The 12,627-nt window shown below is 39.7% G+C and overlaps 1 protein-coding gene across 1 annotated transcript in view; it reads left to right on the top strand.

Moving 5' to 3' along the window:
- Positions 1 to 1,003, top strand: part of LOC118749740 — a 54,588-nt gene extending 53,585 nt beyond the window's left edge. Inside the window, exon 3 of the mRNA XM_036484518.1 lies at positions 779 to 1,003. Coding sequence (XP_036340411.1) covers positions 779 to 1,003 — 225 coding nt within the window. The remainder of the gene's footprint in view (positions 1 to 778) is intronic.
- Positions 1,004 to 12,627: the final 11,624 nt, after the last annotated feature.

Genomic DNA, 12,627 nt, shown 5'->3' with positions numbered 1-12,627 from the left:
GGACCAAAGTTATAATACCATTTCATGCTCATGAAAGGTATAAAAAGCGGAGACAAGAGAAAGCGGAACATCGAAAACCCACACCAATAATACAGGGAAAAAATGTTTTCGATGTGGTAGCACTGCACATATAGCTAACAAATGTGTGTACAAAAACACGATCTGTCATTTTTGCAAAAAGAAAGGACATTAGCGCAAAGCATTCTTTAAAAAAAATCGACAATTAAATAATATAGACGGTGAAACAAATGAAAAATACGTGTTAGTCGACGAACTATTTCAACTTGAAGATAATCGTAACCATCGGGATAAAATCGAATGTGACCTCGACGTGAGCGGCGCCAAAATTCGTTTTGAAATTGACACAGGTGCCTCAGTGACAATAATTAGTTTGTCGGACGCGAAGAAATATTTTGCAAAATTGAGAGTGCACGCAACTGACAGAGAACTGTACAGCTACTGCAAAACGCCACTAAAGTGTGTTGGATATATCTGGGTCAAAGTTGCGTCAGCTAATGACAGTTCTTTGGTAAAAATGTATATTGTAAGGTCGGATAGGAAGCCATTGGTAGGTCGCGAGTGGTTACGTCAAATTAAACTAGACTGGCCAAAAATGATGAGCGAACAATTGAACTATATACAAGAGAACACGGTTATGAATGAGGACTATGTGGGAAGGTGGAAGAAAAAATTTCCGAATTTATTTTCACCTTCAGTAGGCAAAATAACCGGCTTTCAGGCACGGCTATACATGAAGCCGAATGCAACCCCTAAATAGTTTAAGCCGCGACGCGTAGTATTTCCACTGTGGAAAAAAGTAGAAGATGAACTGGAAAATCAGGTCAAAGAGGGTTTGTTGGCGAAATTCGATAAGGGTGAGTGGGCCACGCCGATCGTCATGGTACCAAAAAGCGATGGTACGGTACGCATCTGTGGGGACTACAAGGTGACGGTAAACCAAGGTTTAGCGTTAGATGAACATCCCCTACCTACAATTGAATAGCTATTTATTAAGATGGCTGGGGGCGCTAAATTTACAAAAATCGACATTTTAAAAGCATATTTGCAATTAGAGGTTGTACCTGTAGACAGACACTTATTGACACTAACAGCACATAGAGGACTTTATCTACCTACTCGACTGATGTTCGGCATCGCATCGGCGCCAGCAATCTGGAAGCGGTTCATCGATCAACTACTTGGAGACATTCCAGGGGTATCGATCTTCTTAGACGATATCAAAATAACAGCGAACGACGACACCACGCACAATAAACGTGTAGAAGAGGTAATCCGAAGGTTAGAAAACCACAACATGCGCATAAAACCTGGAAAGTCCGAGTTCATGAAAGACTCCATAGAGTACTGCGGCTTTGTCATTGACAAAGCTGGCATCCATAAAATGAAGTCCAAATATGAAGCAATTTTACAAATGAAGACACCAGCCAATAAAGAAGAATTACGCTCATTTTTGGGTTTAGTAAACTACTACGGGCGTTTCGTGCGAAATATGAGCAACATGTTTTACCCTTTAAATCGTTTATTGAAGAACAATGCCCAGTTTAAATTTAATGATAGGTGCAAAAATGCTTTTGCCGAGGTTAAAAAGCAAATGCAGTCCGACCTAGTGCTTACACGCTATGACCCAAAAATTCCGCTAGTGCTAGCGGTAGACGCGAGTCCGATCGGGGTAGGAGCGGTGCTTGGTCACGCATACAAAGATGGATCGGAAAGGCTTTTGCAATTTGCATCCCAAACACTCAGTGCCGTTCAGCAGCGTTACAGCCAGGTGGATAAGGAAGCGTATGCCATAATTTTTGGCGTACGTAAGTTCTATCAATACTTGTATGGCAGGAAGTTCGTATTGGTAACAGATAACAACGCCATATCACAAATATTTTCGCCCCAAAAGGGGCTACCAACAATGTCAGCAACGCGAATGCAGCATTACGCTATATACTTGTCACATTTTGATTACGAAATCCGAACAAGAAAGTCCAAAGAAAACGCAAACGCGGATGCATCGTCGCGTTTATCAAGCCAGGAAATTGACAACCGTTGGGAAGAAGTAGATTTGATCGAACGTAATGGAATCGAAAACTTACCGGTCATAGCGGCGAACCTTAGTGAAGCGACAAGAGTAGATAAAGAAGTCGCCAAATTAATCGAATGCCTGAAATATGGGCGAGAATGTGAACCCAAGGAGCGGTTCGGAATAACTCAAACAGAGTTTACCTTGCGAAACGGCTGTTTACTTCGTGGTGTACGCGTTTACATACCACGACCATTCCGTGAGAAAGTACTAGCTGAACTACATACTGCGCATTTTGGTATGTAAAAAATGAAAACACTAGCGCGGGCATATGGTTGGTGGAGTGGTTTGGACAAAGACATAGAAGCGCTTGTATCTGGCTGTGTTCAGTGTCAACAAGTACGCGCAGATCCAAAGAAGGTCCCAGTACATTGCTGGATGCAGCCAAGTAAGGCATTCGAACGCGTTCATATTGACTATGCGGTCCCATTTTAGGGAAAAAACTTACTGGTGCTAGTTGACGCCTACAGCAAGTGGCCAGAAGTCCATGTAGTGACAAACATAAATGCAGAAACAACAATTCAGAAGTGTAAAGAAATTTTCGCCCGTTTTGGTGTTCCGAACACCTTGGTAAGTGACCATGGGACACAATTTAATTCTAGAGAATTCCAAATTTTCCTGAAAGAAAACGGCATCGTCCATAAACAAGGTGCGCCTTACCATCCAGCGACTAATGGGCAAGCTGAACGGTTTGTGCAGACGGTGAAAAATAAATTGACATCAGCGAACTGCACCAGCGCTAATTTACAGAGTGAGCTATGCAGAATACTTCTGGCATACAGAAGGGCTATACACCCAATCACTAATAAATCACCTGCCATGCTAATGTTCGGTCGTCAAATACAGTCACGTTTAGACTTGTAGCTGCCAAGCAACCATATCGGAAGTACTCAAAGAGAGGTAGAAGTGAAGAAGTTTAGAATTGGCGACAACGTAGCTGCGTGTGACTGCATGAGTAAAGAGAAATGGAAGTTTGGAAGGGTGATCGCAGTGGAGGGTCAGCTACATTATAACATAAAATTAAACGATGGACGCTTTTGGAAGCGTCACGTAGACCAAATGCGAGCTGTTGGTGAGAAAGCACTTGAATCGGCAGTAAAAACAAACAATGATCCGGAGAGAAGACAGGAGACAAGTTTTTCAGAATCTGTTGAGTCAACAAATCCGAAAACAGGTACGGGAACGAATGAGCCGACCAACCCACAGAAGAAACGAAAGGGGAAGATGCTATTGGGACAGACCAAAGAACGCAAACGGCAACTGAACAACCACGACAAGCATCGAAAGAGGCTCTCTTGCGCCGTTTTGAGAGAATACGAAAAATCAAAAAAAGGAGAGATGGATAGGTATACATCAATGAATTAAAGAATTGAAGCAAAACTAGAAATGAATTGAGAATAGGAAAAATTACAATAATTGTAGCATAGTCTGTATGTATGTAGTTTGTATATGAGATACGAAGCGCATTAAACTGAATTAATCTTCTCCTTCTCTTCTTTTTTGGCGCTGTAACTGCCTTAGCGATTTTGGCCGAGTTCAGCAAAGTACGCCAGTCGTTTCTCCTATGTGCCAACTGACGCCAAGTGAAGCCAAGTCCTTCTCCACCTGATCTTTCCATCGCAGTGGGGGCCTCTCTCTAACTCTGCTACCACCAGCGGGTTCCGAGTTGAATACTTTCAGAGCTGGAGCGTCGGTGTCCATTCGAAGGACATGACCAAGCCAGCGGAGCCGCTGCATTTTAATTCGCTGCACTATGTCCATGTCGTTGTAAAGCTCATACAGCTCATCGTTCCATCGTCTGCGGTACTCGCCGTCGCCAACGCGTAAAGGCCCGTGACTCTTCCGCAAAATCTTTCTCTCAAACACTACAAGAGTAGCCTCATCGGACGTTGTCATTGTCCATGCTTCTGCGCCATATACTAGCACGGGCATGATGAGTTACTTATAGAGCGTGGTTTTCGTACGTCGAGAATGGACTTTACTCCAAATCAGCACTTGTTGGCAAGAGTGATTCAGCGTTGGATTTCAATGCTGACATTATTATCGGTGTTAATGGTGGCTCCCAAGTAAACGAAATTCTCTACTTTCTCGAAATTGTAGCTGTCAACAGTGACATGGGTGCCAAGGCGCGAATGTGCTGATTGTTTGTTTGAGTACAGGAGATACTTCGTCTTGTCCTCGTTTACCACCAGACCCACTCGCTTTGCTTCGCTATCCAACTTGGAAAAGGCAGAACAGACTTCGCGGTTTTTTGTTACCGATGATATCGATGTCATCGGCATAAGCCAGCAATTGCACGCTCTTGTAGTAAATTGCTCCTGAGCGGTTCAGTTCTGCAGCTCTTATTATCTTCTCCAATATCAGATTAAAGAAGTCACATGAAAGGGAGTCGCCCTGTCTGAAACCCGGTTTTGTGGCGAACGGCTCGGAGAGGTCTTTCCCAATTCTGACGGAGCTGGTGGTATTGCTCAACGTCATTTTACACAGCCGTATGAGTTTTGAGGGGATGCCAAATTCAGACATAGCGGCGTATAGGCAACTCCTTTTAGTGCTGTCAAAAGCGGCTTTAAAGTCGACAAATAGGTGGTGATTTGGCGTTCTGCACAAGAGTTGATGCATGCACCTTATCAACTCCTCGCCGCCGTACTTGAATAGCTCAGCTGGCAGGCTGTCAGCTCCAGCGGCTTTGTTGTTTTTCAGCCGCGTTATTGCTATATGTACCTCGTCATAGTCAGGCGGTGGAACGTCGACTCCGTCATCATCGACTGCGGGCTCGGGTTCTTCTTCTCCACAACTTTCCGTGCTGCTACCATTTAGTAGGGCGGAAAAGTGTTCCCTCCATAACTTAAGTACGCTCTGGACATCGGTCACTAGGTCGCCATTATTGTTCTTACAGGAGTACGCCCCGGTCTTGAAACCTTCCGTATGTCGCCTAACTCTAAATTTTCGGGCATTCTTCCTGTCGGCCATCATTTCAAGCTCTTCGCACTCAAGTATTTCGGCCTCTCTCTTATTGCGAAAAAACCGCCTCGCTTCCCTCTTCAGATCCCTATAGCGGTCCCACATAACCCGCGTTGCGTCCGATCGTAGCGTGGCCCTGTAGGCGGCATCTTTTTTCTCTGCATCTTCCTGATACTCCTCATCGTACCAGTTCTTTCGGGCTCGCTTAAATCCGACTACTTCTTCGGCGGCGGTACTTAATGAGCGGGAAATGTAGTTCCACTGCTCGCATATTTCGGTTTGTTGAAGAGTGCTCTCTGAGAGCAGGTGGGAGAGTCGAGTAGCGAAAGCGCTGGCTGTCTGTTGTGATTGCATATAAGCTTTCCTTGCATATTTGGGCGCACATTTTTTGCTGCAAAGAGGCGGGTGCGTATCTTGGCTGCAACAAGATAGTGGTCCGAGTCGATGTTTGGGCCTCGGAGCGTGCATACGTCTAAAGCACTGGAAGCGTGCCTTCCGTCTATCACAACATGAACGATTTGGTTTCTCGTTTTTCGATCCGGAGACAGCCACGTAGCTTGATGGATCTTTTTATGCTTGAACCTAGTACTGCATACTACCATGTTTCGGGCCCCGGTCAAGTCGATGAGCCTCAATCCGTTGTCGGACGTTTCGTCGTGGAGGCTGGATTTTCTTACGGTGGTTCCAAAGATCCCTTTCTTGCCCACCCTGGCAGTGAAGTCGCCAAGCACGATTTTGATATCATGTCGGGGGCAGCGATCATACGTGCGCTCCAAGCGCTCATAGAAGAGATCCTTGGATGCCTCATCCTTCTGTTCCGTCGGGGCATGGGCGCAGATGAGCGAGATGTTGAAGAATCTCGCTTTAATGCGGATTGTGGCTAGACGCTCGTCCACCGGAGTGAACGACAGTACTCGGCGACGGAGTCTCTCTCCCACCACAAATCCAACTCCGAATTTGCGCTCCTTTACATGGCAGCTGTAGTAGACGTCGCAAGGCCCCAGACATTGCTTGCCTTGCCCCGTCCAACGCATTTCTAGGATGGCGGTGATGTCAGCTTTTGTCCTTACGAGGACATCAACCTTCCCTATTAAGGGTCCGGACATTCCGGGTGCATGCCCTTAAATCGTAGTCCTTTAAACGTTTGCCGTGGTCGTCATCATAAGAGGGGGTCCCATCCGAGGCTTTGCCTTGCTTCTTCACTGGAAGTGGTTTTTACGTGGCGGGTCCCAAACCCAGCGCACAACCCATTGCTGGGACGGGGGTAGTTTCGCAACCAAATACACGTTTATATAGCGAGCCGCTTGCTCCAAGCAGACACCCGCTTGCAGCCGCACCTACTGGTGAACAGACGCTGCAGACTTCAGTGAGCCCTTAAACCGAATAAGTCGGAGTGGCCCCACCGAAGCTCCCTCTCTTTCTGCCGTGACCCAAGGCTCCACTCGGATTGGTTACCGCATCTCGCACATGGGTTGCTCACGTTGCCCAGAGTGCGCGAACGAGGACGCAAGAGTCGGGATTGAGTATAGCCATGCAACTGTAACTGCATACCCAGAGCAACGACTATACCCCATTGCACTCCAAGCAACGACTATACCCCATTGCACTCCAGCAACGACTATACCCCATTGCACTCCAGCAACGACTATACCCCATTGCACTCCAGCAACGACTATACCCCATTGCACTCCTTGTATAGACTTAGTATTAAATAAAAGTAATTGAAATTAAAACCTTATATCAATAAATACACTTTATTGTAGTAGCTAAGAGATGACGTATAGTGTATAACGAATAACATTAAAAGGAAAGAAAAGAAATAAAATGCAAATATCAGTCTGCAATTGACACTCAACGTGTACACTTAATTCCACGGATGCGACAGTATAGTTATAGAGACTCCAATTATAACTATAAAAACTTTTTTTTTGGAATAAAGACTTAAATGAAAAAAAAACACCTCTTTGAGGTAAATATTTCGAGTGACGAAAGCTAAACTAGAAACACAAAATTTATGATATCAATTTCGTGACGAAAATTATACGCATCTTTTTAACTGCCCTGGAAACTGACGCAAAATAGTTTTATTTATTCGGAACGTTGCTAAAGTTCCGATTTTTTTATTATGTGTTTCTAAGCGTAGATTGAACTTTGCAACGTTCCGAATGAATAAAACTATTTTGTGTCAGTTTCCAGGGCAGTAAAAAAATGCGTATAATTTTCGTCACGAAATTGATATCATAAATTTTGTGTTTCTAGTTCAGCTTTCGGCACACGAAATATTTACCTCAAAGAGTTGTTTTATTTGATATCAATTATTTTGGGATAGGAAATTAAAAATCAAAGAAAATCCAAACAAAAATCTAACTGCCCTATTCATAAAAAAATAAAACAGGTTTAAAGAGCTCTATAAGGTGACATTTTCATAAAAATTTTCTATTTATAAAGCAGTTAAAGTCTTATTTATTTTTTATGAATTTGGGTGTAAATGTTTTATTTTTCTTATATAAATTTCTAAAAACGCTATCTAAAAATCTGAATGATTTATTCAAATATTTAACACTGAATTCAATTCCATTGAACCATATAATTTTTCGAATACAGAATAAAGCGGCAAAGGATGATCATATCCCTCGTATAAAAAAATACATATATATAACAATTAAAAAAGAAAATTAAATGTGAAAAATGATAAAAACGGAACAACTTGATACAAACATTAGATACAATAACCAACTGTATTCGTCGCATTCTCTGCTCTCTACACATTTGTCTTTTTAAGAAGTTTCACTTCTATCACGATTGCATATAATGTAGATAAGACGTATGCGTCTTCCCAGGTAGGTTAAAGGCGGGTATAGTTGTATATTGTAGTATATATTAGAATTTCGGCATGTGATACAAAAAACCTCTAAAATACACACAATTTGGGGTTTCCAAGATATGTACGAAGTCATAGCTGCATTCTTCATCTTGTACTTAATCACAATAACGCTAGCTCGGGTTACCAAATATCCCGCCCACGATATCATAGCAATAACACTGAATGCGTACATACATAATGTATATCATGTATATGAAAAATATATACTTATGTATATGAAAGCAGAGAAACCATCAAAAATAAAAGAGATTTCTATAAGAATCAAAAAGCTACATACGCAGCCTACAAATTATGTATCGCGTGCAGGGAAGTCAGCTCGAGGGAAATTCCCCCGATTTGCAGGGAATTTCGGTTTAGGTGACAATCGGGGATTGGACAGTTTTTTGCAGATAATTGGGTATATGTTATGCTGATAACTTAAAGTAACCAAATCACCGAACATGTTAATTTTTAACCATTTGTCGCTATTTGGAGCGACATTTCTTCAATTTGAATCGTAAAATCTCCACAACAAGAGTTTTCCGAGATATAAGCTATGTATATACCAAATTAAGGCTAAGGTTTTGGGCTAGACTTGAGGAACCTAGAACAAAATCGACTGACCAGTTTTTGAGAAAATGCTCGAAATCTATATTTTCAGCAGCCCGATTTTTAGTTTTCAGCCGATAACGTAATGACATATTTCTATTTCATAAACGCAAAAGACAGCGTTAGATAGCTTGTCTTAAGATCCTTCTACTGTTATCCGCATAAATGGTATGAAATGATCAGTGCGACCTCAGTGATAGTTTAAAAAATTGCCTTTTTTCGAATTTCAAGCACCAGCCATGCCCACAAAGGCATACGAATCGAAATATCCTGGAACAAAACCTTCTTAGTTCTTTTTGTATTTTAATTCCTGCAAGTTTGAAAAAAATTAAATGAAGGTACGTACAGACGCTGCACACATCGCAGAGCATCTCGTAGTGGAGACACGAACCAAAACCAATTTAGCTTTATATCTTTCCAACTAGTAGCCGGAACTCAATATATAAGGTATCATTGGAAAAGTATTCACCTATAGAATAACACTAAATATGTTGGGTGTACCCAAAAACCCCCCTAAACCGACAAAAGCAAAAAAAAAATATTTTTTGTTTCGCAGCACTTTAGCATAATTTTTAAGAATCCGGTTAATCGTTTGTGAAGCCGGAATACATTTTCTGAACACACTCTGAAAGACCTTTCCAATGATACCCCAAAAATGTCGATTGGACGTCTGGATAAAAACTTCCAAATCTCTTGTATATATAAACGAGAGAAATTAATATGGTCGGTTTTTATTAGAGCTACAGAAGCCAAATAAACAATTTTTAGAATTTTTGAATCTCTGTCTGTCTGTATATTTGTACGCGCGTCACTCGAAAACATGGAATTGAATACAATTTTCACCGATGTGTCGCTAGAGATCTAGCTTACAATATAGAACAAAAAAATTAGAGAGTTGCCGCCTGTGTTTAAAATTTCTGTTCAGTTCAGTTCAGTTCAGCTCAAAAGAAAGAGGTTTACAAAGGCTTACATCTGAAAACATTTTTGTGGACGGTTGCCACCTATTTGAAAACTTTAATTGAATTTAATTGATAGCACAAATGAAATATTGCAATATTGGCATCAAACTAAAGAGAGATACCCCAAACATGTCGATCGGACGTCTGAATAAAAACTTCCAAATCTCGTGTATATATAAACGAGTCATTTCAGCATGCTACTGTGGCTGCTTTCGACACTCGCGCGCACTACCGTGCGCTGTGATTTTCTTAGGTTCTCGGAAACGGCTCTAACGATTTTGATTATATTTTGTACACAGATAATGTTTTGGATTTTAACGTTATCTGAATAGGCATTATTTCTAAGGTTGCCACCTATTCGAAATTAGTTACAAATTAATTAAAACGTCACGTGGGTATCAAATGGAAGGTATTTTAAAGATCCCTAATTCAAAAATATTTTTAATAGGGTTGCCACCTTTTTTTAATCGCATGTTTGTTTAATTTTTTGTTTCGAAAAAACGGTAACATATTACTGTTCATGGGTACACATGGGTGCTTAAACAATGCTTTCCCCATATACAAAATGTTATCCCTTAGGATAATAGTGTAGGGTAGCCACTTGTTATTTATCTAAGACATGGCAATATGGATATTAAATGAAAGGTATTGTTGAGAACGTTGTTCCGAAAATATTTTCGATCAGGGTTGTTACCCTTCTATGTAATACAAATTTGTATTTTGTTAATTTCAATCAGAATTCATATGTACTATTAATTCCAGCTTATTTCGGAATAGGGTTGCCACCTAAATTTTAGAGTAAGAAATTTACTAAATAGATATCGAAAGCAAACTTTTTTTTATTCCAAAATACTTTGTTAAAGCTATCCAGATATTTGATATCCAAACCTTGAAAACTTTAAAAAATATATGCACTCCGGGCAAAGCTCCGTCCACCTGGTACATATTACATTAAACGAGCAATTCTTGCATATAAATATTTATGTGTGTATATATATATGAGCAAATCTCGCAAGTTTTTTTAAGTACCACTCTCCTCTCTCGCCAGAAAAAAGACAGGCTGAAGCACTCTTCTTACATTTATTTCAATCAATGGAGTTCCAGAAACAAGTACAATAAAAAATAAGTATTTGAAAATGTTTAGCCTTCAAAAGTTTATTTAGGCGAAAAGTACCAAAATTACTCATTTTTCCATTGCCACTTGAAAAAATCATAAGTGTGTTTTTTTTAATAGAAATAGTTAAAGGTAATGAAATTTATTTTGTTATTTTGACTTTTTTAGTCTATCTTTTTTAAATTTTCATTTAAATACAATTTCGCGATGGAATCTTGTTTTTGTTATTGCAAAACTGAAGATAATGCATTGTACACCATTTTCGACCAAAAACACATTTTTGTCGAAAAATTTATCAACTCTTGAGATTTGCTATATGTCCATAGGTTTTTTGGGAAAGGTTCTAATGATTTAAATGACATTTTGTATACAGATAATGATTTGCATTTTAAGATCATCTAAATAGGTATACCTCTGAGAATACTACTTAAAGCTTGCCACCTATTCGAATTTATTTAGAAACTAAATGAAAAATCATAACATTGGTATGAAATGGAAGGTATATATTTTCAAAATCCCCAAACCAGAAATAGTTTTGAATAGGATTAGCGCCTATTTTGAATCCCATTATTAATATTTTTGTTTAGAAAATAAAGGCGCAATATTACTATTCACGAATACTAAAAGAAGGTTCCTGAGCAATGATTTGCCTATATACTAATTGTTATCCCTTAGGATATTAGTGTAAGGATTCTATAAAATTTAACTAAAACATATGGGTATAAAATGAAAAGTATTTTTGACAACTTTAGTTCGCAAATAATTGCGATGATGGTTGCATGTTTTTTAATACAAACTTGTATTTTGTTAATTTCAATAAGCGTTTTTTTGTATGATACACAGTACATACTATACGCTCAAGAGAGTATGTACTCTTCATCCCAATAAGGTTGACGCTTAATTTTTAATCGACTTCACAAAAAGGAGAAGGTTATCAATTCGTCGGAATATTTTTAACCGACTTCGCAAAAGGGAGGCAGGTTAGCAAATCGCCGTTTCTTTTTTTATGTAAGTTACCGCATAACTTTGAACCACGTTAACCGGTTTCTAAAATTATTTTTTAAAAGGAAAGGTGTTACCTCACAGGTAGTCCCATTCTAATTTGGTTTAAATGCTATTATTGTATCCGTCCCCCGTTGAAGTAGTGGCACCGCCATCTAATCTTGCAACGCTTACTGTACCCTCAATTAGTAACTCAGTTACTCAACCCCGTCCGCCGGTAATCGAGTCTGATACTAGGAGACTGGTTGTGGTTCCCCCAAAGAAGTCTATATTTGTATCTAGATTTTCGAGGGATACTTCCGAGGACGATATAAAGTTTTACATCTCGTCCAAAGTTAAAACTGTCAACTTAAGTATCAGAAAATTTAATTTTAAATATGAAAGAAATATTTCTTCATTTAAAATAGACGTAAATTTAGAAAATTTTGACATGCTGCTTAGTAGTTCTTTTTGGCTTTCCGGAGCTTTCGTTCGTGAATTTGAGTATAGGCCCAACAAAAATAATAATTTAGCAAATATTCCCCGTCAGAATACAGAACCAAAAAACTGATTACTAAATCTGCTTTAAGTATTTATTATCAAAACGTAAGAGGCATAAATACTAAATTAACGAATTTATATCTTAATGGCCTTGAATGCAATTATAATATAATTTCCTTGACTGAAACTTGGCTCAAACCTCACACTTTTAATTCAGAGATTCTTTCAAATAATTATCATATCTACAGAAAAGATCGGGAGGACAGAGTCGGCGGTGGTGTACTCTTTGCCGTAGACTCTTCAATACCATCTGAAGAAGTTAGTCTTCCACGCATTGAATCTGCAGAATTCAAATGCATTCGTGTTCAGGTTGGAAGGGGGTTTACTTACTTAGCTCTATGCTATATTCCTCCCCGATCTGACTTATCAGTGTATTCACAACATGTATCTTTACTGAAATCAATTAATTCAATGATTAAACCCTCTGATTCATTGATTGTGTTGGGTGACTTTAATTTACCATATGTATCATGGAACATCATTGATA

This window comes from Rhagoletis pomonella, unplaced genomic scaffold, assembly GCF_013731165.1.
Source record: "Rhagoletis pomonella isolate Grant_MI unplaced genomic scaffold, Rhpom_1.0 Rhpom_scaffold_00038, whole genome shotgun sequence".
NCBI classification, from domain to species: domain Eukaryota; kingdom Metazoa; phylum Arthropoda; class Insecta; order Diptera; family Tephritidae; genus Rhagoletis; species Rhagoletis pomonella.
Note: the sequence above shows the minus strand (reverse complement) of the source record. Positions and strands in the feature narration are given on the sequence as shown.